At 43.2% G+C, this 27,583-nt stretch overlaps 2 protein-coding genes across 2 annotated transcripts; one reads left to right on the top strand and one right to left on the bottom strand.

Moving 5' to 3' along the window:
* Positions 1–7,621: 7,621 nt before the first annotated feature.
* LOC107269530 lies at positions 7,622–11,911 on the bottom strand. Its single transcript, XM_015743470.1, has 6 exons — positions 11,590–11,911; positions 9,724–10,209; positions 9,226–9,426; positions 9,028–9,177; positions 8,747–8,831; positions 7,622–8,666 (listed from the first exon to the last, which is right to left on the bottom strand). Exons 1-6 carry the CDS (start codon positions 11,909–11,911, stop codon positions 7,622–7,624), a joined length of 2,289 nt encoding a protein of 762 aa, XP_015598956.1.
* Positions 11,912–13,839: 1,928 nt separating this feature from the next.
* LOC112494615 (putative nuclease HARBI1) lies at positions 13,840–15,105 on the top strand. Its single transcript, XM_025086840.1, has 5 exons — positions 13,840–13,904; positions 13,968–14,146; positions 14,240–14,515; positions 14,605–14,899; positions 14,966–15,105. The coding sequence occupies exons 1-5, from the start codon at positions 13,859–13,861 to the stop codon at positions 15,103–15,105; spliced, it is 936 nt and encodes a 311-aa protein (XP_024942608.1). The 5' UTR covers positions 13,840–13,858.
* Positions 15,106–27,583: the final 12,478 nt, after the last annotated feature.

The following is a 27,583-nucleotide window of genomic DNA, read 5'->3' as shown; positions in this document are numbered from 1 at the left end:
CATACGTAAAATCATATTGTGCTCCGTTAATGCTCAATATGAAGGGGGAAGTTGTAACGCACCCGTTACTAATAGTAGTATCGGTAAAGTCGATGGGCAAATAATTTTACCGACCGTGTATTTGCCTACGTTCCTAGTTATATATTAGTATAATTGGTGTCATTAGGTATCATCCATAATAACCAATCAGACACGAGCCTCGGCTTACTGGCGACTGTTTTGTCCGGTACCGGGCTAGTCGGGGAGAGATAGTCGAGTTGTGTGGACGTAAAGAGTACATCTGTAGACAATAATTTAAAACGTGGCGTTGATCCAAACGAAACGCAGATCCATTAGTAATATTCCGTATCATCGAAGGAAGATAAATCAATTAAATCCGATTCTATCTTGAATACCAAATATGGCCCAAGCAAGGAATTATATATATATATCAAGGATGATTGGCCAAACGACAGGATGAGTCAAATCCCACTTGAAGGACGAAATAATAATACAATTTGATGACTTGGTTGATGATGGGAACATGGAAGGAAAGGACATAGAGAATGGATCAAAAGCGTAACACGTATTTTACTTTTAATTATTATCAAATTCTTATGTCAATTTTATTATGTCATATATATATTTATATTTCCCGACTGGTACATATGCGAAGAAGAATGGGTTATGAGTGAGTTCTATATTTGTTTTATATCAAATTGAAATTTAATATTAATTTTGGAAAATGTGTATAATTATAGTCAGATGTAATATTAATATTAGTTGTAACGTTTGTCGATAGTGCAATTTCGTACCCTCCTTATGAGTGTACGAAATGGGATGTAGGTAAGTGCTCGGGGCTGGCGTCTTTAAGAATGTAGTCGACATAGGTTGGTAACGTAAAAAAAAATAACAAGATTTTATTAAATAATCGATAATCGATACAGTAGTTTTATAATCGGTGTCAATTACTTAGTCGAAATCTATTGTCGGTATTGTAGAAAAACGGATTGCCTGGGAGTCTGCCTATGTTTGTTGTCTATCCCTATCTCTCTCTAACCTGTATGGAAGGTACAGAGGATCTGCCGGTGTTGGTTCGATAACCTTAGTGGCGCTTTGCCTTCCTAGTGGCTATGGCACTGTGTGCGACGCAACTCCTAACGGCGCGGATGACAGATTGCAAAACGGCGATGACGCAAGTCTCTGCGGAAGATGGACGGTTGTCTTCGCAGAACTTTAACAATCTTTCTACGCGGGGTCTACTTGGGATAGCAAATGCTAATATCCTCTAGCCTCTCGATCCGATTATGAATTTTTGACTATCTGACAGGTTTCGATTTATGTGACGTATGCTGTGCTTCCGTGACACTTACCGAGAATTTTATACTTGGTCTGTTCGGAATCTCTGATTATCCTCTCTAATAACTCAGGCTTTCGACTACTATGACTTAACTGCCTTTGATTGGTCTGAACTGTTGTGTTTAATGACCTGTAATCCGATATTTGTTAGCGGGAAGCGCTAATCATCTATCGGATTATTTTGATATTATTTTTCCGCGGTTTGACTTTCGGGAGACGTTCTTCATCTATCGGCGCGTGTTGATACTAGCCGCGTGTCCTCGTCGTCCCTTGGTAACGGGTGCGCTCTCAGTACAGGAGTACTGAGAGGTTGATCGTTTTGTCACGTTACATAGTGTATTTTGAATAGATATCTATAACTTTCTCAAATGTTTATTTGAATTTCGCTAATTGTTTTTATTATTTTATTTAATAAGTAAAGTAAAATTATACTATGCTCTCTTGCATCGAAACGCAGACAAGACTGAAGAAACTCAAACCTCATTCGAGGAAAGACACATCTGTAGAAGTCGATTACGTTTCTTTTGTCCCAGAGTTCATTGTTATCTACCTTGGAAGACTTCCATAAGCCAGCATAGTATAAAACACCGATGTAAGCTCTGATTTCAAGAGGGTCAGTGTGATGGTGGTAGGTCTGGGCTCTGTCTTCAACAACCAAGCTAGCAGACACCTCCTCGATTCTCTCATTCCTGCAGTTGACGATTGCTTCGATGATTTCTTGATTGAACAACAGATCCCAAAAGTTCTCTAGCGAATTCAGATTTACAGCATCATCTGCCAAGCTTGCTTCATACGGAACTTCACCTCTGCTTACACGATCTGATCTTCGTTTAGCCGATTGCGTTTCCCAGGCAAAATTATTTTTACCGTATAACTTGGTCGATGGGCGACCACATAGACGAGATTTTGAAGAAGACGATTGATTTCCTGCTTCACTCGCTTTACGTTTGCGGGATCCTAGAGCCCGTTCATTTCAACTGCATCTTGCATGTCTTTTTCGTCGACATCATCGGTTTGGTAATCGCTCGAGTGTGATGATACATCTTGTTCTGACTCCGTGTTCGAATGTTCTTCACAATCAGACTGACCGTCAATAACTTCTTCCAGCAATTTACTCCGCTGACTTCTTGTTCGAAAATTGTACATATTAAGAAAATAAAAATTCATACCTTTTGTTTTTACTAGAATATCAAACACTTACCTTTATTTTGTCTATTGACGCAACAAACAACTCGATCTGAAAAAAAAAGATCGGTGCCTAGCAACGGTTGCGGCCACACTGGGGTAACTAATTACCCCACGCTGAGAAAACGAATGCTCAAAGCACCACCACGCGTTTTTTCGGCTTCCTATGTAATGGAGTTACATCTCACACTTGTCTACTACTGGCAGATGTCGTTACTTGTATCAATTTCAAAGGTTTTAGACCACTAATTTGACTTCGTCTGAGCCTGGGGTAACTAATTACCCCCAGTGGCCGCTAAGGGTTAACCATATTCCGCGTATTTAGAGAGCGATCGTTACAATACTTTTGTATCCTGCATTTTGTATCCTGAATCCTGCATCTAATATCCAGCTTCTTTCATCCAAGAGAGAACCTTTTTTTTGTGATCACACCGCCCGTTGAGAGACCAACTAAATATTCGGTTTCACGGACTAAGATTTCGTTCAACAAGCAGAATATCGCGTCACTTGACCCAAAGCTTTGTTCAATCCAACGATGTCTCGCTGCGATCACCGAAATGATTTGTCGAATCAACAAAGGAAATTCTGCACCGAACTGGATTTGGAGTTTACCGGACTGATCATTAGTGGTTCCAATAAAATATTTCGTTACATTGAAAGATGTTCAGTCAAACAGACAGAACATCACTTTGCTTTGTTCAAAAGTTTATTCGAGTCAAGAAGGTTACATTCTGACTAATAGTTTTTTTTGCATCAATGGAATAGTACGTGTACACGTCAGTAGACTGAATCTTTTTTTCACACGAATTTATCATTTTTTGAAATTACCTATGCATTCGTTTAATTGAACAAGTTTTGATTCAGTTGAAGCATTCAATATTTTGTCATATTTACATAATATTTATTTAATATTGATTTGTTGGATAGACTAAGTTTCTTTTAATGCAACGAATTTTTTCTCTCAGTGCAGGGGGCACCTTAAAATATTATTTTTTGGACAAATGACTATAAAACTGCCTAAAAATGTATGATAGTAACGTCATAGGTATCTAAAATGTTTTTAAGGAAGGGAAAACCTATTAATAAATATTTTTGAGGTAAGTTAACAGTGCCATGTCCCGTAAAACAAGACCAGTCGGCGTTCTATTTGAGCATGTGTTACAAAAACTGTTGTATCTAGCGATTAACGAATGGGTATAAGACTCGTGTGATTGGTGCTCAACTTCACACTCGTGTATTATACTCATGCGTACTAGATAGACAAAATACTATTATTTACGATTAGAGTGATTTTCTTAATTGATTGGTCAGGTTACCTAAGCTAGTCTAAATTATTAAAAACTGTTAATATTTATCATAATGTTCATTGTTTAAGTAAATGCTGTAGGATTACTATACTCATTCTGCTTTTTGTCCCTTATTCGTCTACAAGTAATATGACAAAATAGCGAAATGAAATGAACATGCAAGTAGAGAAACATGTCCTGCTGCGAACATGAAATGCGCATTAAACGCAGAAGAATTGAAGAGAAAAAAACGAACATATTGAGAAGCAATTAATAGAGGCGAGTTCTATGATAGCAAAGATTGAAGCTTCAGTATTATAATTGATAACGGAAAATGCAAAAGCATCACGAGAGAGGAAAATACCAAAAGATGAATCCGGAGGTTATGTCGTAATTCTGCAAGCTAGTTTAATGTTCGTAGATGGTAAAGACGAACTTGATTGCATTATCGAAATGCTGTAAGTGGCACAAAGGTACGAAAACTTGTGAAAATCGCCCCACGGCCACGTGCCAAAGTTATATATTTAATCGCAACAATGTTTTCGTCGAAATAGACACATTGCTTCATGCTACCATATCAGTGAATGTCGATTTTTACTAAAAAATGAAAATAAATATCCACGTCAGTTAAAAAATAATTAATAAATAATGCAAATAATCATTAAATATTTTTAAGTAAAAATGGTAAAATGTATTCTCTAAATATAATAAGTTTGAGCAATGTGGGATTAGTCGTTGAATAAATTTTATCCAGCCTTAATGACGGTTACTGATTAATATTTAATAAAATAATTTATATAATTTAGTGTATGGTAATTTGGCAATACGTATTGAATTGCTCATTTCTAGTATAAATATAAATTTTTAATATGAGAAGTGCTCTTAGTGTTAAAGCTTTCTGAAATAATCCTCTAAATAATTTTCGTATTACTAACATTCACATTTGCGAGTCCTAATTACAAGGGTGCCCTTAAGGGCAACATTAATTATGACTATACTACCATAATAAAGATCAATATAATAAACTACAATACGTTACCGCTTATGCGGAGTACGGTGCATCCCTATCCTGTACCGTTATCCATTCACTAGAAATTAATATACCTGTATTCGTCCAGTAGTGTCCAAGAGGATTGAGAACTTCAATTATATTTCCTAATTGTAACGTATGCAAGTAAACATTACATGAGATATTCTTTATGAAAACAAATATGGACAAGTAACAAAAAACAATTAACAAACTTATTTATTGCACATAGTTGAATATAAATTTTTGATATCATGTATGCACTTCGAATTTTCCTATGTTAAATTTAGCTAAGTATATACTTGCAATTAATATTTGGGGCTATAACGTCATTTAAGTACTAAATGAAATAGAATTATAATGTACTGGAATGAAATCCGACCTAAAAACTAACGGGTTGTATACGTTATAGCCTTATAGCGCACCCCAAAATTTCGTGAACCCCAGTGTATATTTAAGGTAGTCGAGTTTGGAGAACGGCACATTTGAATTAATGTACTCAAAGCAGCAATATCAAAATCGAAGTCTAACGATTGTAATCACGAGATTTAAGAAGTATTTTTTTGAAATCGTCACATATCAGCGGACGAGCAGAATTAATATTAGTCAATTCAGCTTTCGAAAAACACTGTAAATATTATTATATTTTTGTAATCTATTAGGAATATTTGAGTTTTCGTTGAAAATTAATTTTTGAAATTTATTATAAATTTCTATATTGCTTAATATTATTGTTTAATATACTAAAACAAAAGTTCCCTTATTCTTATAAATTGATACGACTACGATATAGGAACAAAGTGATAAAGATGCCTGAGGCGAGAAATGAAGAATTGAGAAGACCAATGGGGGATCAGGAATTGATCGGAAATCTGGTATCGAATCAACCAGAAGTCCTGCAGGCGCTTTGCATATGTGGGCGACCACGGGACTACGAGGCACTAATTGACAATCAGTTTTACTGCCCACATGACGTATCAGCACACTGGAGGGTCTTACCACCAGGACTAGTACAAGCTGGACTGCTTCCTCTTTTTGTACCGAATGCTGTGCAGCTGCAATATCCTATGTTCCCAGAAGAACCGTTAGAAGAACTGGAAGCTTTGATAGAGGATAGTGCAGAGTCTACTGATAACGAATCGACGCTGTCGGTTGAAACACTGGAGGAATCGATTGATGAACAATTGGAGGAAGAAATTGACAGATAATTTCGAGTGATAATGCACATAGTTAATTGTAAATATATTATTTTAGTTTCATTTTTTTCAATAAATTCTTTGTTAAATGTGCCTTTATCATTGTGATGTGTCTATTACTGAAAAAGGTCAAATCCAGCATTTATACCAACTGTGATTCCACGAAGGAGGTTCCTAGATTTCCTAAATTTAGAAGCTTCATCCAGATGCTTCTAGATTCAATGATTCGACCATCCTTCATCGCACGGAGTCTTTCTTAAAACAGTTCTAAACAAGCGCTCATGTGTTAAATACTACAAGGTGGTAAAAGGAACAGAGAAAAATGAAAGATAAGAAAAAATCACATATATTAGTTAAAATATACATATATATTAATATAATATATATTATTCCTCCTTAACTGCATAATATTTGACAACTTACTTGGCCTTATTTTGTTCTATATATAATATTGATAAATTCATATTTTTCATTACGATATCCTTCTTATATTATAGAAGCTTACTAGAAGCTTGTAACTTAATATAAGAAAAGTATACATAAAATACAAATGTTATATACACAGATCTGCTAAAAATTTACAGTAACTAAAAGTAAATTACTAAAAAAATTTAGCAATAAAAATAACTATATACTGTAACGTCAATTTTCTTAACTTGACCCGACACCGATAGCAAGACATACGGGAACGACTATCTTCGAGAACCAACCTACGTTACCTTCGGCCGTCCACCCGTCGTTCGTGCATCCGCAAGCCAGGCGGGCGTCAGTCAATTCTTTTTTCACCGGGAACTGACGAGCCGGTATAAACTGGGAGTTGGGATGGAACAGGCCCAACTGCTATACCGTAGCGAAACACGGCAAGAAAAACTATCAACAGATAGCACGGGAGCACGAGCCAGCCCGTGACATCTCGGTCGGTGCCCCGAGACAGACTGCTTTGACAATAGCCAAATCCGAGAACTAATCATTCTGATTGGTCGAGAGCCTTATAACCGATAACTCTTCTATCTCCTTCGAGTCGTCCCTTTAAACCAAATCGAGAGCGTTCCTTAACGAATCGGTACGTAATTTTTGGAGATCCTCCACGGCTGCTTCCCCAGGGCATCGGGCGACAGCTGGGCACCACATCCTTAACTCGGGCAGGAGGTTCTCCTCCTGCCCTTAACCATATCACAACTTCCTCCGCCCGCTCTACAGCCCTTTGCCCATCTCCAGCGAGGCGCCGGTATCTCACCCGGGCTTCTGCCGGTCCGTGGAGACGTCTCCGTCGGGTACTCTCCTCTGCCGGGTAACTCGGTACGTTGAGACTATATCCCCACGGCAGATTCGAGCACCTCGACCTCAACAAAACAATGACAAAATCTTACGAGAGCCTTGACATAATTGTACGAATCAATCCGAGAGCGTAGCTTCTGAGCAGGGTGGCGACTCGAAGAGAACCAGAAATCGAGAACCTTATCTGTATCGGTAACCGGAGCCGCCTTGGGACCGTGATTCAAAAAAATCACGTCACAATACATAATATAAAAGAATTTAAGAATTTAAATACTACATTGAATTATGTTCTCAAATCTAAAATCTAAAATCTAACATTTAGAAGGCAACAGTTGGATATTGTTAATATTTCTTAGATGTTGTAATAGTTTTCTTTTCTTCTCCTTATTCTTGATCCAGTCCATTTTTTTCCATTCTTGTCCCAGCTGATTATATACCTGACATCCAATATAAATGAAAGATTTTTGTGCAGTTGTTGTTAACAAGTTAGGTGCTTCAAGATTTTCTACTGTTATGCTTCTTGTTACTGTTTGATATTCCCTTCCAATGTGACACAGATATTTTGGTGCAACTTTTACAGACGATACAATGAAGATTTCGTTGACAGACGGTATACCACTTTCATTATACAGGGCTTTGGTGTTGTATCTTGTGTCTTTAGAAAATACCACTTTTAGAGCTTTGTTTTGTAATATTTGGATCGCTGAAAGTTCGTTATTGTAAGCACTACCCCAACCAATAATGCCGTAACACAGAATAGAGTGGAACAGTGCATGATAAACTGATAAAATATTATCTTGGCTGACTATATACTTTATTTTTCGTAGTAGAAATAAGGTTCTTCTTAGTCTGGCAGTAAGATTATTGAGTTGCTCTTTCCATTTTGGATTACCGTCCAACACAATGCCTAGAAATTTGAAGTTATCCTTTCTGTTAATCATAGCTAATCTCTCTTCGTTATCCCGTATTAAAGTAACTTGTAGTTGTGTATATTCCGGTAGACTATTAGAGTAATATCCAAAAGGAGTGAAGCAGGTCTTATCAAAGTTAACAGTTAGATAGTTGTCATTGAACCAGCCAAATGTGCCTACTAGGTCACGACTTACTAAACTTTTAAGCTCCTTCCATGTACTGGCACTATAAATTATAGTTGTATCATCTGCATATGCTATCAAGTGACCTTTTGAACTAATATCAAATACGTCATTTAAGTATAGGATAAACAGAAGCGGACCTAGGATGGTACCTTGCGGTACTCCATACGTAACATTGCTCAAATCACTAAGAGTCCCATTCACCTTCACTCTCTGTTTTCTATTCTCAAGATAACTTTTAATTAATTCATTTGATGATCCTCTGAAACAATGTCTTTCAAATTTTTGTAGTAGCATCTTATGACTGATAGAATCAAACGCTTTTGCTAGGTCCAGGCTTACGGCAAGCACTTTTTTTCCCTAACCCATACTCTTATATATCTGTTCAAGCAATTGACCAATAGCATCTTCTGTTGAGTTACATTTCCTAAAGCCAAATTGATTCTCTGATAGTATGTTATTCTTGTTTATGAAATTCTCCATTCTGTCTGCTAGACACTATTCAAATACCTTATTTATACAGGAAGTTATTGAGATCGGCCTGTAATTATTGCTTAGCCTTTTATCCCCACTTTTAAATATCGGAGTTACATCTGCCATTTTAAATTGGTCTGGGCACTTACTTGATTCAAAAATTTTATTTATGAGCTCAGCAATTGGTGAGGCTAGTAAATCAGCTGCAGCTTTCAGAGCCATTGGCGATATACCATCAGGTCCAGTCGATTTGTTAGTCTTCAAATTATTTAGTATTCCATAGACTTCTCCCGATGAAACTGGGTTTAAGAAAAACGTCTTAGAATTAATTTTATTTTTTACCTCACAGTTGGAATGAGCTATGTTCTCAGCAAGCTTGGATCCAACTGAAGCAAAGAAACTGTTGAGATTATTTGCTATGCTTTTATTATCCGTAATTTCCTTTTGACTTTCATCCAACATAACCTTGACTGTTCTTGCTTCTTTATTTGTTTTAGATAAATCATTGATTATATTCCACAACTTTTTCGGGTTGTTTTGAAAACTAGCTACACGTTTGGATAGATAGCTATTTTTAGCTTTCTTAAGTATTTTCATTAGTTTATTTTTGTAGAGCTTATATTCGCGTAGTGCGTTGACATCACCTGGCCTTTTAAAAACTTTTCTATATAATACTTCTTTTTTATCTATCGAAATTAGTAGTCCTGGGGTTATCCAAGCATTTTTTGGAGCCTTTTGTTTACCATTTTTTCTTGAAGTGGATGCATCAATGTGTAATAGGAGTCTGTTTATTAGTTGATCAGTTACGATCGTTAGTTAGTTATTACATACAATAACTAACGCACCATCCTTTTTTTCTCTTATTGTTATTATTTTTGCAGATATATCAGTAGGATTTACTTTACTCATAACCTCATTTTTTACATTTTCAGTATTTTGCAAGTTCGTAGGCCTAATAATTACATTTGATCTTTGGCTAAAATTGTGCTTTGTTGCGATTTTCGGACCAGCTGCAATAGTCGAGAAAAGCGGTGCACTAGAATTCATGTTTACATTGTTGATTTGCTCTTTAAGATTCTCATTCTTCTCAATTAACAGATCATTTTTGTCGTTCATTTCTGTAACTAGTTTGTTCAACAGTTCGTTTTCCTTTTGCAGTGAACTAGGGGCTTCAGGTTTGCTTTTCGTACTAAATTCAAGTTTATTTCTGTAACTATTTAACATCTTGGTTTGCTTTATATAATCTTCTTGAGTTTTTATCAATCTTTCTTTTAATCCTGCAATAGCTATATCTTTAAGTTCAACAACTGTACAGTCGAAATACAACTGTACTGTAAAAATATAACAGTGTGTATAAGGAACATGTTACTTGTAATTTCTCGCTTATATGCATAATATTAATATAAGAGTGCTGTCATAGTGAAATTATGTATATGAATACGGGAAATTACGATTACACGTTACCGCAGATAGCATACGTCATTCCCAGAATATCATAATTTCATACTCAATATTCGAAATACATGTCAACTCACATGTTACTCAATTTTGTTAATAGATTCCAGTACATTTTGAGCATACGCAGAGAATATTCGTATGTCCTAAGAATATCACTATATCAGTTTGCTATCCGGGTGGGTCAAAACCATGCAAGTTGGAAGACAATCGGATAAGCAAAATAGAGGCGTCATTCAATTAGCATCGTTCCGTTCCGAATTTTAATACCGTACAACAAAAATCTAACCATACTTTCTATATAAATTTGATAAATTTACCAAAATTAAAATTAAAATTATATTATATTATAAGCTGTTTATTTCCCTTGCGGGGTACAGCGCGGACTCCCACTCCGCTCACAAACGTCACTTATCTCTAATTTTACACCCTGATCCATACAGATCACTAGACACACATACATAGAGAGAGAGAGACCCACTTCATTCATCCATACAACCATCCGTCCGTCTTTCGACCTCCGTTTCCGCTGCACCAACACTACTATCCTCCCCATTCTTCCCCCCTGCACCTCCCGTATCCCGCTCCACCCTCTCTGCTTCTTCTCCCAGTTGTTCCCCCAATTTTCCTCTCCACCTTTCTATTTCCACCATCCACCTTTCCCCTAAACCTTTACCTCCTAGCACCTCCTCCCTTGCCTCCTGCCAGCCTCTTTCCCTGCCCGATGCTGTGCATACTTCCCATACGTGCTCCCAAGTTTTCTCCTCCACCCCGCACATCCTACACCTTCTTTCCTCCTTCTTCTCCCAATACCTGGTCCCTCTCATCTCCTCACCCAGCCTGAACCTCGTCACTCTCTGCCAACTCCATTCCACCCCCCCTTTCTTCAAATAGCCCGGCACCCCCTTTCCTTTTATAAACTTGTACTCCTTATTTCCCTTAGCCTCTACCACCTTTTTCCACCTTTCCTCGTCCTGTATTTTCTTTTCTAGCCTAACCATCTCCTCTCCTCTCATTTCACCCTCCGCCCACTTCCTCTCCACCTCCACCGCATTCCACCCTCTTCCCTCATAAAATTTTCTCCTCTCATCTTCCCATCCTTCGCCGCCCCTACCTTTTCGTGCCCTCTTGCTTATCTCCTCTCTGCATCTCCTCGCCAGCTCTCCTCCTCCTCCCTCTTCTAGCTTCCTTTCATAGCCCAATGCCCTCATCCCCGCTCTCCCTTCCAACGCATCCCTCTGCAACTCCTCTCTTACCATATAGCCTGGCACCCTCCTCGACACCACTAGCACCCATCTCATGTACATACCTCTCATGCAGTCGCTCCACCGTCTCCCTCCCTACCCATCCCCAGATCTCCACTCCGTAGCTTACCACCGGCCACACCAGCTTATCAAACAACCACAACCTTCTACTCCAGTCATTCCTAAACCTCCACTTGCCAATACCCCACACCTGTCCCATTGCTTTCGCCGCCTTTTCCACCCTCTCCTCCACATGATCTCTTTGGTCTCCGTCCGCCCTCACCACATATCCTAAATACTTATACTTTGTCACTTCCTCTATTTCTTTTCCCATCCACCACCACTTCGTTTTCTTTCTCCTACCTCTCCCTGCCCTACACCTCATCACTTTTGTTTTTCCCGTATTCACCTCCAACCCTTTTCCCTCAATATAGCTTTCAAATTTCCCTATCATCCCCTTCATTTCCTCTTCCCCCCTCGTCAGCAAAACCAAGTCGTCCGCGTACGCTAACGAGTATACCTTCCCGCCCCCGTCCAGCTCTACCCCTCCCCAACAACCCTTGGCTAGTTCCTCGTCCAAGTCCGCCAACAGCAAAATAAACAACAAGGGGCTTAGCGGGCACCCCTGTCTCACACCTTTCACTGTCCAAAACTTCTCCCCGTACTCATCTCCTACCCTCACCCTTCCAACCGTCTCCTTCAATACCTCTTCACATCTTCCTACAAGTCCCTCTCTCACCCCTCTCTTCCTCATACTCTCCCCTAATTTCACCCTATCCACTGAGTCGAACGCCGCCTTCAAATCCACAAAAAGTAGCACCAGTTTACTATTTCTCTTCCTTATTTCCCTATTCACCAGCCAATTTAATATATATACATTATCCATCGTTCCCATCCTTTCCCTAAATCCCGCTTGGCTCGGTGGAAGCATCCTTCCCTCCTCCACTTTCTTTTTCAACCTATTCCTCAACACCCCGGCGTCAAATCAAAATTATATAAGATAAGTAGAATTGTTCATTAGGTTATTCTCTATAAAATTAATTGTTTGAACTCATGTTACTTAATAAGCAGTAGCTTCTCGTAAGGTTACAACTTTGTTCCGTTTGATGTAACACTATGATGTAAACCTATCCGCCACCCCTCCCCTCATTGTCGTAAATAGTCGGCAAATGCCAACCGATAGTTTTTAATATATTTAAAAGAGGCATGAACCGTTAGAAGCAGAAAGTATACTCGTGTAAATTTAATACAGTATAATAATAAGAATAATTCACCTAGTCAAAAACACGTATTTCGTGTTAGGGACTTTGCATTTTGCCATCTGTCACTTTAAATTCTTTTACTCTTGGACAGAATACAGATATTAATAATAAGAATGATAATATGTATATCATGGATTACACCATTATTTCCTACGTGAAGTATTATCTTTGACAAGTGGAACGACAGAATTCCATCATTATACAAATTTTCGTATCGACCATTGTTTGAATAAAAGACAATAAAAGAGAATAGAAATTGTGACGTAGCCGTCCATCGGCGTCGCCTACAAATAATCCGTGGCCGCTCTCAACATGCTGTAATCGAAGAAAAGATTCGAAGGTCTAATTGTTGGGCGCCAGGTGCGGCTTTTCCGCACCACCATCCCTCACCACGGCCGTTTTCAGGTTTCCCGGCGGCTCCGCCTCAGCACACTGAAAATGGTAGAGGGGAACATGCGGGCGACGAGAGAGAATTTCGGAGTCAACGGATAGACGCGCAAAATGATAGAACAGCGAGTAGGATACCGTACATAGATTATATCATACACTCCAATGTACTTATATGAACGATTATACATCTTCACTATGGTTGTATTATATTAATTTACTATTTCCGTGGTATTTGATTTTATTTGGAGCTCGCTCGTGATCTTTATTCTCGATATGATCCTTCTTCTAATGGTGATTCAGTAAGTATAATGAGTCTCCTCCATGTGGTTTTAGTAATAACGGCGGTATTCATAGTCGTCCCTCAAGAGATAAGGGGCCCTCATTGGCTCACTTATTTCGCGGACGCGTTTCATAGTCGAAACTGAGGGCTCATAATGTCCTCAATTGGCTTCTTCCCTTGAGGTTGGTCGTGAGGTCCCTCGAGGGTCATTTTTGAACTGCAGCGCCTTCAGCGGTAGAAGGCGAATTCAATTACCGTTAGGCGTCCCTAATAGAGTACGGAATACCGATTTTATCGAGAAGCTATTCGAGGTTATACGGAGAAGCTTTGCCAGAACTGGTTGTGACAAATGGAGGAATTTGACGTTTTCTACGAAAGTGATACTAGCAACGAGGGTGAGGATGAGCAACTCAATTATCTAAGAAAACGCTATATCCGTGATTATGAAAATTCTTTGGAGCACTATGAAGACCATGAATTTTCAAGAAGATATCAATTTACTAAAGCCGTTGTAATTGATGTATTGTTGCCTTTAACGCGTGCGAAGCTGGAAAAGCATTGTAATCGAGGACTACCTATACCTCCACTTATACAATTGCTAACAGCCTTAAGATTTTATGCATCAAACAGTTTTCAGGTATATATGCATTCAATTACTCTGATATTATAGTTTATACCGTGGTGGTGTACACTTGAATAACAGTAGTATTAAAGTTAATTGGTTTTTTAGATGGTTCATGGAGACCTGCGTTGGTTGAGTCAAGCCTCAGTAAGCCGCATCGTGAAAAACGTCTCCATGGCATTTGCTGAACAGTTGAAGCAATTTATTTGTTTCCCACGAAGTGACACAGGAATCCGTCGAAATACAACAAAATTTTACACGACTGCTCATTTCCCTTCTGTTGTTGGATGTTTGGATTGTACACACATTCCAATTTCAAATCCAGGAGGAGAAAATGCCGAAGTTTTTCGATGCAGAAAAGGCTATTTTTCTTTAAATGTACAGGTACATGCATTTTTCAATATTATCAGGCAAGCAGAAATACGGAGAGATGTTTTTGAACTTTATCTTCATGTACAATTGTTTTATTTCAGGTTGTCTGTGGCCCAAACATGGAAATTATGGATATTGTTTTAAGGCACCCAGGTTCAACACACGATAGCGTAATTTTTGATAGAAGTGCTGTTCGAGCACATTTTGAAGCAGGCGAATTTCGCGGCGTTTTGCTTAGAGATAACGGATATCTCTGTCGTAAATACTTATTAACTCCAATATTAAATCCAAGTGATGAGCAGGAAATTGGTTACAATAATGCCCATATAAAAACTCAAAATATCATTGAAAGAGTTTTCGGTGTTTGGAAACGTCGCTTTCCATGCTTACAAAACGGTTTGCGAACAGGATTGAAATCGACGTTGGCAATTATTTGTTCTTGTGCTGTATTGTATAATATAGGTTTACGTCATAACGAAAATAACGTTCTTGATCCAAATGTAGTTTCCGACGATGTAGAGGATGGATCAGTTTACATTAATTCTAATGAACGAAATTCGCAATTCGCAGTCCGCAGAACATTCGTGAATACTTACTTTTAAGTTTCTGTTTGTTTTACTGTAAATGAACGTATAACGATATTTCTAGCTATGATTTTGGGTAAGACTAAATAAATAAATTATGCACATTTACCATTAAACTTATATTTATATCTAATTTATTAAGAAGTACATTTTTCTCCTGTTGCTACCTGAAATTCCATCATTGCCTGTTCTAATTTAATTTCAGCTATTTTAGCTTCTGTTTCTGCAGTCCTCGTTCTAAGTTGATGCAATTCCCTTTGTGTTGCTCTAGTGCCTCTTTTGCCTTTTGTATGCGTAATTGTTTCTCCTCGTCACCTTTTCTGGTACTATACCTCCTCTTGCGAGTGAACAAAGGTATTGACGGCATAACTTTTTCACTAGGAGTGTTTACAATAGTAGCCTCAGGACTATGACATCGTTTAGATTCTGTTACATGTGGTGTGATCAACGATTCCTCGAAGCAACCATCCAAATATTCTAATTCATAATCAATGTCCTCTTCTTTGTCCTGATTATTATCTGCAAACAAATAATCATTGCAAGAATCATTCATGAGCAGACAGGTATTATTCGCATCTTTCATATATTTTTATTTTGTAATTACCTTTATTTCCATATGCAGTTGTGCTATCCCAGGTGCAGGGTAATTCCACATCTGCATGTGGTGCTCCTTCATTTACTAATTTTAAAATGGGATCACATAAATCAGGTACAGGAGGACCGCCTCCTGTGAGTAATCTTTCTCTTCTGAATTCGGTCGTTTGTCGTCTTTTCCTGAAAAAAATTGTGTTTTCTTATGATACGATAAAAAATTATAGAGTAGAGTTAATAGTTTTAAACACATCAAAAACATTCAAAAAGAATAGTCATGCAAGGCAAAAAACGTATCTGTATAATTACTTTTGTTTTAAATTTTCTTATAGTTTCCTTAGTTGTTTTTCCGTGCGTATGCTGAGCCCTTGACTATTAAAAGAATGCGCTATCCGAACCCACGCATCGTTTTCTTCTTTCATATTTACAGCACCAGTTTTTTTGTTTTCTAGAATATTTCTATGTTCGTTCACCAACTGCACTAATAATATTTTTTCCGCCTCTATATAATGTTGTTTGCTACAAGTTGCGTTCTTTGCTGCCATGATGAAACTTAAAAAACTCGTCAATAATTAATAAATGCACAAAATTTTCATCCAACTATTGCAATCTATTGTATATACTGTAACAAAAATGTTACACTGAACTCCTCCACGTCACCTGGCTCGAGGGCACCACTGGCCCCGAGCACGAGTATTGCGTACTGTATTGCGAATTACCGTTTATTGCGTCTGTTTAGTGTTTTAGATCTATTGTATTTAGAATAAGATCCCTCCCCTCCGCCCTTCCCTCCCTGTCGCCATTCCCCGTAGGGCACTGGCTCGAGGACCATTCACGAGGACCGCTACCGTGGACCATCTACGAGGACACGTCATCCCTGGATGGACCGCGAGAGTGGCTACGTCGCCGAGGCAGCGGAAGGCAGGGATGGCATTGGCAGGAAGAGCAGCTGATCGAGTCGCCCGTGGGATGGACGCCCAGCCACCACCATCGCCACCAATATATGCAGCCCCGGTGCAGTCCCGTCACACGGGCAGGAAAAAAGCCCCGTGTGACAGCGGCGGAGCCCTCTCCCTCCGAAACCGCGGACGTGCCCAGGAGGAATTTTGACAGGCCTGGAGGCCGCCATGTTGCCCGGTGCGCGACAGTCAGCCCGCGCGCCGGCGAAGCCAGCGCCGTGCTACCCGCCCGCGAGGCCCTGGAAGGCCCGCCAGCGGAAAGGACCAATACCCTGCCATGCCGGAACTGTCGACCAATGCCAGAGCGCGTAGCCCTCTCAGCCCAGCGATCCAACCAATCCCCGAGGCCCCGGAGGCCTGTGAACGGAAACAGCGAGGACCGGAAATCGGCAAGAGATCTTCACTTCGAGCCAGGATAGCGGTAGAGCGTGGGTGATTTTGTTTGCGAGTTGAGTGAGAGTGGGATAATTGCGATAAGTGCGAATCTGAATTACAGTGTTACGAACTATTGAGTGAGTACAATTTGCGTGCTTGAGTTTTCCCTTTTTACCACCCTTTTCCCTACACCCTTTCCCTACTTGCGCTTTTACATTGAGAATAGACCCCCTTTTGGATTTGGCGAGCTGTCCCCACGTGGACCGACCCTTTTGCGTTAGTAGATCTTTTTGAGTGTTAGCCTGGCCTTCCGCCAACCGCGTGCGGCTAGTGGTATATTGCGTGCGTTTTAAAGTAGTTTGCGCCCATTTTGGGAAACCCCCGTGCCCCTTTTTCCTTCCCCGCCGTTTTTGAATATTGTAGATAACCCGAGGTATTTGTAAGTAGCCATTATCGCGTTCGGGAACCTTCCTCCGTGAGACCCCCTCACCTCCCCTCCCTGCTAGCCGTGCCATTTCGCGTTTGAGTAAATATTCGAGGACCTTCTGAGGTCACTCGACGGTGCTACGCCGAACAAGTAGCTGGCGCCCATTTGTTGTTTTCGAGATATCTAGTGCCGGTAAGCCCTCCTGTCCCTCCTGCCCCCTTGCCAACACCCTGTTCCCCCGTTCCCTGATTCCCTTCGCCCACTAGTCCGTTTAAAGGTCCGATGTGACACCGCTTGCTCCTGCGTGAGCTCGCGTGTCATTGTTTAGTTAAGCGTGTTCGGAGCGATTTAAAAAAAAGCGTGTATGAGCTAAAGTCATTTAATGGAAACCACGGGAAGGCGGTGGGCATATTCCATCGGGATGGGAAGGATCCCGGGTAGAAATTCTAGTACGGCCCCGTTCAGGGCGTGATCAGGTTGCCTGACTGCCTCAATAGGGCACTTTTAGGGCAGCCTGATCACGCCCTGACTCGAATTGTAACGTTGTGTCACATATGGCCCTGATCAGGATGCCTGACCGGGCCGTTTTAATGTTGCACTAATTACTTTATATATATATTTTTTTTTGTTACGGGAAGGTTAGTACATTGCAAAGCCGTGAATATATTTTATTGTCTTTTTGTTTATTGATTGGGATTTTAAATATTATCGTTATATATATTGTAACGTGGCGTCAGGACGACACATTACAAAAGCCCCGCACCTCCGCGCGCTGCCGACATCACGGCAGTGCCTCCGGCCTCCATCTCCAAAGAGTTCGTATGTCCGCGGTTCAGGAGGAGGGAACGGGGGAAAGTAGTGAACTGGCGGCGGAGGCACGGGGCCCTTTTGGGTTGAGAGCCCGTATGCAACGTGTGCTCAACCGCCAGGACGCACTGCCGGTACCCCGGGAACTTTGAACGGCTACGGTTTGCGGGTCCGCGGGAAGGGCGCTGGAGAGGAGATTTGTTTTGATTTTTGACCTACCGCGAAGAGCGGTAGGTAGGATAAAGAGAGTGTGTCGCGGGGAGTCCGCGTGTAAGGACTCGGGTGTCCGGCGGACCGCGAAAAATGAGTCCTTCTTCCGTGCTCGGGCGATAGCGGAGCTATCGGATAATCGCGGATTGCGATTATCGGGATCTCTCGCAGAGAACCATGGCTCCCGGTTTTTTTTTGTATGGTCCTGAGAGAGAGAGTCAGGAAGGTCGGATTTGTTTTGAGCGTACAGCAGATCGCGAGCAAACGGTTGAGAGGACGACAAGAAAGGTTATGGCCAACCGAGCCGCGAAGACTCGGCAGGAACGGTTGTCAAAACAACGTTGCCACGGAGACACCGGGTGCGCGGTGGTGTAGTGACCCTTTAGGACAAGGGAAGCGTGATCGAGGTGGATATGGCTTGGCTGGAAACGCTCAGCCAACCTCCCGCTGTAGGGGCGGGGATAAGCGCACCAGGACGCGAGGGCCCCGGGCGGCACGTCTGGACAATCGAAAGGCGGCTGTGAGCCAGGATTGCCAAGGGCCCGAGGGGCGAGAGGAAAGAGTACTCTTCTGAGCGGATCCCGGAACGCTGCAGGGAGAGAGAGGACCGTAGGATGCGGAGGGCCAAAGGCATGGCCCGCCACTAGAAAATCCTGCCGAGGAAAGTAGGAATACCGGCGTACGAAGAGCGGAGTCCCTTCGGAAGCCACCAGATGGTGAATGGCACCGAGGACTTTGCGGACGCACTGCAGGGCAAAGGACTCCGGGCCGCGAATCTCGGGGAAGGAGATCGGAGGGCGGCCGGCCGAGCGCCCTTTAAACGCGATAGGACGGAAACGCGCAGACCTCTAGGGCCGGATAGGGAAGTCCGGGGAGGGAGAAGCTGCCGTACCGAAACCTGTTTAAAAGGAACAGCGTAGGAAACTATCCTAATCGACCAGAAATGGATTGGTCGATCGGGGACGTCGATACTCCGGAAAGTAGGAGTCCTTCTCGGACGGAACGGGAAGGGGAGAGGACTAAGTGCAGCTTTCGCTATCTCAGCGGCGGCTGGCTCGTCCGCGCGATCCGGAGACGGGGTTCTACGCCATGGCGTACCTGGGTAGGACATGAAGAATGTCGCCGACGCTCGATTCATCTCCACACGAGGGACAGCAGAAAGGGTACTCCGACGCCGGGTGACGGAAAGGAAGTGGGAGCTGGTGGACGATACGGCGGCCGACCAGCATGTTGGGATTGCGGTCGGGCCGGACATCGCCACCCGGATTGCGAATATCCCTATAATGGCCTTTCTGCATCCGTTGCGGCGCTCCCGGAGTGGAACGTAGAACGTGCCCGAGATGTTCTGGTTACCGGTCGGGAAACGGCAAGAGGAGTGCACACTAGGAGCGAGTGTTGCCTCCGCCGGAGTACGTGGAGTACTCGGGGGGAAACCCCCCAACTCCAAAGGGAAGCTGCGCGGGGCCTTAGAACTCGACCTGGGGATTTCAGACATTTTATGCTGAGTGTTCGTGGAGAAGCGAGATTGAGACATTTCGGCACCAGGAACAGAATTCCCCCTCTCCAAATGGAAGCGAGGTGACTTCATCGACGGGGTCAGGGCAGGAGGTTCTCCCGACGGGATAAAGAAATCGGGATAAACTTGGACAGGCATGAAGACAACCTCGTGGGGAACCAGTAAAGTAGGATCTTTACGCCACGGTTCACGAGGCAGAGGTAATAGCTCGGCGAATGCGAGGGCCATAAGGGACGCAGCAGTTTCCGTTAGCCAGAGGAGTTGCAATGCAGGGGATGGACTGCCAGGGCGGACTAGCCTTGCGGATAGCAGGTGAACCGAAATCGTTCATCCAACCTGAGGGTACGCGCTCGGTTACGTGAAACACCCGGCTCCAGGTAGAGGGCCGGAGCGCTCTCTGGTGTTCACCGGGGGTGGACATCGGCCGGGACCAAGGCCAAGGTCGGCCGACCCTTGATAATTCCTGCGTGTTGGGATCGCAAGAAAGAGTTTCGCCTAGTTGGAAAATGGGATCATCGCAGACACCTGGGAATGGTGGTCGCATGACCCACCCCTCCGCATGAGAGGCCTGACCCGTCCAGCAGGTGACCAGGGGAAGGCCAGTCAGTTCAAGAAAAGTCCGACTGGTCTTGAGAGAAAACCATGGAAGTTCGGCGAGCCCAAGGTCGCGCGATCCGTAGGCGGATGGACCGGGTGGGATTCACCGACACTCTGGGAGGTAACCCAGGAACAGTGGAACGTTCGGGCCAGGCGGCAGGATGAACACTCCCCGGGTTTGGAAAAAACCCGACGCCCGCTGAAAGAATCAGCCGGAGAGAACGGCAGATCCATCGCGATGGTCATGGTAGCAGACAGAAGCTGATGAGTATTCCAGTGCACTGTGAGAGTGACCAAGACGTCCGGTCCCTGGAGGAGAGCTGAGGGCCTCCAGGATGCCAAGCACCGAACGCCACGGAGGATGGATAAAAGAAGGAGCAGTGATTACCTACGCTACTGCAAGCGGAACGTGAGAGCGGGTCGGCGCGGATGGTTTCGTCGGAGCGCGACCGCGTCGTTCCGCGACCGGTGCTGAATAAGACACCGCCGTGAAAGGACCGCTGCGGCCTAAGCGTCTCGTCGCAGAACATCGGAAAGCGGCCACTGGACAGTCGGCCGGGATAGGATTGGAAAATACCGCCGGAAATGGTATCACCGGAGCGAGCATCGGAGGGAAAAGGCCGATAGGAAACGGATTCTTCCCGCAGGCTCGAAGTGGAATGGTCAGAGGTGTAAGACCCGTGCGTATTCCAGGCGGTCTCTGACCAGCGGTGAGAGAAATAGCAGACCACGAATTGGTCTCGCCAGTACAGGAGCCAGGTGAACTGAGACGACGAAAACAGCGTGTCGAGAAGTATCGGACTCGGAGACGGCTGGGGATAACGGCCTATCGAAATAGTTCACATGAGAGGAAACTAGCCACGCGGACGCTACTGTATGGAAGAAACACGTGGGAAATAAAAATTTGGAAAGTGGCAATGCCGAGTACAAGTACGGTGTTGCAATCCGAATATTCTCGCATGTTGTGATTTGGTCGACAAGCGTGAGGGGACCACGACTAGGAGACGTCCAGGGAGGGGATCCCACGACAGCTAGAGTCTGGCCAAGTAAACAGAAGTCCCGCCAGCCTGGCCGTGGCGCGAAGAGTGAGCGGCCAGTGGAAGGCGTCAACACACAGTGTTGTGACGGCCGACTGGAATTCGGCCGGGATGTAAAGAGTAGTAGAAAAGGATTAGCGATGGCCTAGGGACCGTGCATAACGATACTAGGGCGAATTGGTAGTAAGGTAACACTTACGAGACGCATTTCGGGAAACGGATTGCGTCGGCCGCCCGCACGAGTTAGGAATAGCTCGAGGAGCGGGGCCCTGTTTTGATTTTGCAGGCCCAGAGCATATCTCTCGGGCCATCTATCCCCGAACAGACGTACACCGCTCGGTATTCGAGAACACGCGCCCGTGGCATTTGTTTTGAGGGGAAATTCTACCCCCTCCTCTAAGTCGTCCCATGCCCTCCTCGGCGTGTCGATGGTTCCCCTACCCGAGTCTCCTGTTGCCATGTCGAAATTCGCTTGTTTGTTTCCAGAAGATTCATAATTACCAACACGTTCGCGCCTCCCACACGTATGGGCCTCACGGATACACACACGATCCGACAACGAACGCCAAACTTCTCTGCGTTACAATGTTGCAAAGGTTCTAGAATATTCTTTCACTCGGCAGAATTCTTCGGGCAACGTTTCAAAATCCCGCAGGACGCTACACCGGAAAATTATTTAAAATATAATAAAGTCGATTTCCTACTATTAAGTAATATCTTAATTTTCAACGTAATATCTCACAACGAAACCTCAGTCTTTTCCACTAAAAAGCAAAAATAAATCTTTCAACGTGGCCCCACGTTGGACGCCAATTTTGTAACGACGAATCGCACAAATAAAGGCACCGCACAAATACAGTCCTCGACCTTATACCGAATTCCTAGAGTTCCGGCTGGGAATCTAAATCTTTATAGTGTCGTCTCGCATGTATAGCCTATCCCGTCACAGATAATCCTGCGGTCGGAATCAGCTCCGGAGACCTATTATATAATAGTCAAAATTATTAAAAAATCATGACTTGCAATTTATCATAAGTGTAGGTTACGGAATGGAAAATTCACTGATCCCGCCTCCCACACGTATGGGCCTCACGGATACACACACGATCCGACAACGAACGCCAAACTTCTCTGCGTTACAATGTTGCAAAGGTTCTAGAATATTCTTTCACTCGGCAGAATTCTTCGGGCAACGTTTCAAAATCCCGCAGGACGCTACACCGGAAAATTATTTAAAATATAATAAAGTCGATTTCCTACTATTAAGTAATATCTTAATTTTCAACGTAATATCTCACAACGAAACCTCAGTCTTTTCCACTAAAAAGCAAAAATAAATCTTTCAACGTGGCCCCACGTTGGACGCCAATTTTGTAACGACGAATCGCACAAATAAAGGCACCGCACAAATACAGTCCTCGACCTTATACCGAATTCCTAGAGTTCCGGCTGGGAATCTAAATCTTTATAGTGTCGTCTCGCATGTATAGCCTATCCCGTCACAGATAATCCTGCGGTCGGAATCAGCTCCGGAGACCTATTATATAATAGTCAAAATTATTAAAAAATCATGACTTGCAATTTATCATAAGTGTAGGTTACGGAATGGAAAATTCACTGATCCGATCTTAACTATGACTATCATAACTATCACTAAACATAATAAAATCACAACAAACAGACTAATTATACATATATGCTTACATTCTAATAAATCATCGCTTTTTTACATTATCTTCATCATAACGGCCGTACTCACGTAATTCGTTACGATTCGTCAAATTTTCTTATTGATTGATAACAATTCTTGAGTCCGCCGTTCAGTCCGTTGGAGCTCGCCGAGGATTCAGTCCTTCATTGGTAGTATTTCAAGTGATGACCATGTATGTCGTTTGATTTATTCAGTATTAGCCGTTAATAATATTTCCAATTTCAATAATTATTGATTAAGTGCGGGACTGAATATAAAATCAAAGCCCTATTGCCTCTGCAAATGGACTGTTTATATGTATGAAAAAATAAAAAAGAAACAACCAATAAACTATCTATTTGAATAAAAATTACTATTTGAAGAAACGTGTTAGATTACCTGTCGTGCTCCAAACGTGACACGTGCTTCTTCCTCAGTAGCTCGAGGCAAAGGGAAGAGTTACACGGTCGGAGACTTGATTTTCACGACAAGTAAATCGATTATTCTGACCTACTGCGGTCATTTCACCAACTATTATAGATCCCGGTCGTTAATCCGTTACAATTACTTTACTAAACATATCCGGTAAAGAATACGCAATCCCCTAACCGCCTTCCTCACACCCGCGGATATAGCTAGGAGAAACAGGTGCCACTGCGCGGCACTTAGGCTACACAACGCACGACCGTTGATTACGCGTAGCGAGGACTGGATATTATCAATTTGCATGCAGGTTCTTCAACCATGCTCTACGAATAATCAAACACAACACTAACAACTACACTTTGATGCGAGATAACGGATCCTCCAAATCGCCACGAAATTCGCAACCATTGAATTTCAACGATCGCGTGAGCGGAAGGCAACGCGTGCTGTCTGGATCAAAGATCCAGTATCTAACTCTAATGTTCCGTTAATCTCGATCAGTTACAAAATTAGGAAGCTCGGTAGCGTCACTCACCCAAAATAGCCCTAGCCAAATCATCCATCTGCTATGGATTCATCGCTCTCTCTCTTCTTCTCTCTCTCTCTCGATCACTCCTTCACTTTCACTCTCACGCTAACTCCGTATACTATTCGCACTCCGTACCCGAAGGAAGCTATACCGCAAGTGACACTACCCGATCGCTCGCCCGCTAACGTGCCCTAGTGGCGCGGAGGAATATCACCCTTGGGCCCAATCAAATTTGCGCTAGCCCCTACGCGGCCCAATTCGCCCGCGATCTTCAATTGTCTATGGGATACTCGGAAAGTAGATCTGCGCATCTTCTCCTCTTCTGGGCGATTGCCGTATCTTTTCTCGGGGCGGGAATCTCATCCGCACCCTATCCCTCGATGTACGGCCCCAGGCCGCCACTGCAACCCTCGGATGCTGCCCGAATTTTCAATCTTCTCGCGGCGTCCTTCCGCGTAGGTGGCCTCACTCCGTGGTGCTCTGCGGTCTTTGCTTTGCTGCGGTGCTTTGCTGTAGTCAGGGCCGTTGCTGCTTCTTATTTCTCTCCGATCGGTTCCCTTACGGGACCGATCACCGCTAGTAACATTCGAAATACAGACTCCGAAGGGAATTAATAAACATTCTACACGCTAAATCCAGTTCACGCTCGCCGCAAAAGTTAGGTTGCCTTGCGGACCTCACGGTGCAGCTTCTACTTTTCCTTTTTCCTCTTTCTTTTGTGACGTGCACAAAGTGCCACGTCACAACTCCTCCCCCCTTAGATGTTGCCACCGGGGTTGAGCGAAGCACCGAGTCAAAATATTTACAGGACTTGTATGACAACGACGCGAGGTGTTCGATTTGGAGGATTGCGGAGTTCGGATTTCTTCTTCGTGGATCTCCCGTCAGCTAGGAAACGCTCAACTACTATACCGCTTCGGAATCGCTTCGGCTTAGACTAAATAACAATTTTTCAAATACTAAACTTATGGTTAGTCTCCAAACTTGTTTTAATGAGCTAACCATACACAGACCGCGGACGGTCGTACCGACTACTGACTAATACCAGCGGTACCAAGAGATATCCTAATTAATGTCGAATACTAACGCTTTTTAATTCTAGATCTTTATTGTTAGCTTACTTATTTTACACGCATACGCTAACTCCATCCCTTAAAGTTTAAAATTTGGATTCACCCCCCGCCCCCAGCCTAAAGAAAACCCCTGACTCTGTAAAACTCTGTAAAACTCTGAAAAACTAAGATATACTCGAAGCCTGCTTTACTTCGGGGGAACGGACCCATCACGTCGGCCGCTACCACAGCCCATGGCTGATCTACCACTCTTCTTCCCATTAAACCTGCCGGTAAGGCTTGTTCTACCTTGCTAGATTTACATACTTGACATTCGCGTACCATCTTTGCCAAATCTCTATACATTCCCGGCCAGTAATACAATACTGCCGCTCTGGAATATGTTTTCTCGATCCCTAAGTGTCCCGCTTGTGGTTCCGCATAAACCTCCTCGTAGATTTTCCTTTGTTGCTCCTTAGGAATCACGAGCTTCCAACCGTCCAAGTCGGGCAATACATCATCTGTCTTTTTCGTTGGGCGGTAATAGTACAATCTATTATCGATCCCCTTCCACCCCAAGAACTTGCGTGGGTATTTTTCTATATCGCGGAGGCGTTTTCGATACCACGTATCCTCTACCTCATCGATTATAGCTAAATCATCCAAAGTTTCCTCCTCAAACATTCGCGATAGTGCGTCCGGCACATGATGCATCGCACCCTTGCGATGTATTATATCGAAGTAATATTCGAGGAGGTCTAAGGCCCATCGTGCTAGTCGGCCAGTTAGATTGTGCAAGTTATGCAGCCACCGTAGGCTACTATGATCGGTTATCACGGTGAAATAGAACCCTTCCAAGTACTCACGATATTTCCTAACCGACCAGATCACCGCTAAACACTCTTTTTCTGTAACGGAGTATTTTCGTTCGGCATCTGTCATGGTACGGCTAGCATACGCGATCACGCGTTCCATCCCGTCGATAGTCTGCGTCAATACTGCCCCAATCCCGAAACTACTCGCGACCGTTTGTAGCACGAATGGCACGGTAAAATCTGGACACGATAAAATAGGTGCAGACACCAATGCTTTCTTAAGCCCTTGAAAGGCATCTTCCTGCTCTTGGGCCCAGTCCCATATTTTCTCTTTTCGCAACAGTCTGGTCAGAGGTTCGCTTACGGTAGCGAAATTATCTATAAATCTGCGGTACCAAGAGGCCATACCAAGAAACCGGCGCAATTGACGAATATTTTTCGGAGCAGTATACTCTATAATCGGTTTTATCTTCCCGGCATCTACCTTAAGGCCCTCTCGATTAACCAAAAACCCCAAGTATTTTACTTCAGTGCAGCAAAAGTCACATTTATCTGGATTGATTGTCAGTCCCGCTTCGCTAATGCGCTGCAGCACCCTGCGCAACCAATCCAGATGCTCTTCGAAAGTTTTGGTTACGATTATTACGTCGTCTAAGTATGCAAACGCGTGTGTGGCTCTATATCAGGCCCAATTAATTGGTCTAGCAGTCTTTGAAAGGTCGCCGGCGCGTTAGTCAGGCCATACGGCATTCGAGTAAATTGATACAAGCCGCGACCTGGAACCGTAAACGCCGTGATTTCTTTACTCCCGCTCTCCATTGGCACCTGATGATACGCTTGACTTAAATCGATAGTGGAGATATATCGTGCGGATCGTAACTTGTCTAATATCCCGTTTATATAGGGAATCGGATACGCATCCTTTTTCGTCACTGTATTAACCTTTCTATAATCGAGGCAAAATCTATACTTTCCGGTAGGTTTCCGGACCATCACTATCGGACTCGATCACGCGCTTCGAGATGGCTCTATAATTCCTTCGCCTAACATCCTATCCACTTCCTCATTGATGGCTTCCTTTACCTTTGGTGACACCATATAATAACGTTGCTTAATCGGCTCGTGCCCTTGCACGTCGATCCTATGCTCTGTTAAATTTGTCCACCCCAAAGGCGAATCCCTTGGAGGCAATTCTTTCTCTAAAAATTCCTTCAAGCGAATTTCTTCGGATCCCCCTAATTCGGCGATCCCGAATAAAGATCCATCAATCCCGAGTCCCTGTGGAGGAATGTTGTCGAACTTATAACGATTATCTGGCGCCGCCGCGAAACTCCACGTGTCGCTACTCCCATCTAAAATCATTTCAAATTTTCGCACGAAGTCTATGCCTAGAACACATTCACCTGAAAGTGAGGGGACGATGCGAACCGCGAGTTCTTGGGACACTCCCTTGAGCTTGATCTCC

The sequence above is a fragment of the Cephus cinctus genome, unplaced genomic scaffold (genome assembly GCF_000341935.2).
Source record: "Cephus cinctus unplaced genomic scaffold, Ccin1 Ccin1_scaffold0668, whole genome shotgun sequence".
NCBI classification, from domain to species: domain Eukaryota; kingdom Metazoa; phylum Arthropoda; class Insecta; order Hymenoptera; family Cephidae; genus Cephus; species Cephus cinctus.
The sequence above is the reverse complement of the archived record's forward strand: the minus strand, read 5'-3'. Positions and strand labels throughout refer to the sequence as shown.

Coding starts and splice junctions, on each gene's coding strand:
- LOC107269530 (XM_015743470.1), bottom strand. CDS start 11,911: ATGGGAAAAGAAATAGAGGAAGTGACAAAGTATAAGTATTTAGGATAT. Junction 9,427..9,723: donor AATAAGAGAAAAAAAGGATG/GTGCGTTAGTTA, acceptor CCAAACGTGTAG/CTAGTTTTCAAAACAACCCG. Junction 9,178..9,225: donor GAACATAGCTCATTCCAACT/GTGAGGTAAAAA, acceptor TCTTAAACCCAG/TTTCATCGGGAGAAGTCTAT.
- LOC112494615 (XM_025086840.1), top strand. CDS start 13,859: ATGGAGGAATTTGACGTTTTCTACGAAAGTGATACTAGCAACGAGG. Junction 13,905..13,967: donor AAGTGATACTAGCAACGAGG/GTGAGGATGAGC, acceptor AAAATTCTTTGG/AGCACTATGAAGACCATGAA. Junction 14,516..14,604: donor ATTTTTCTTTAAATGTACAG/GTACATGCATTT, acceptor GTTTTATTTCAG/GTTGTCTGTGGCCCAAACAT.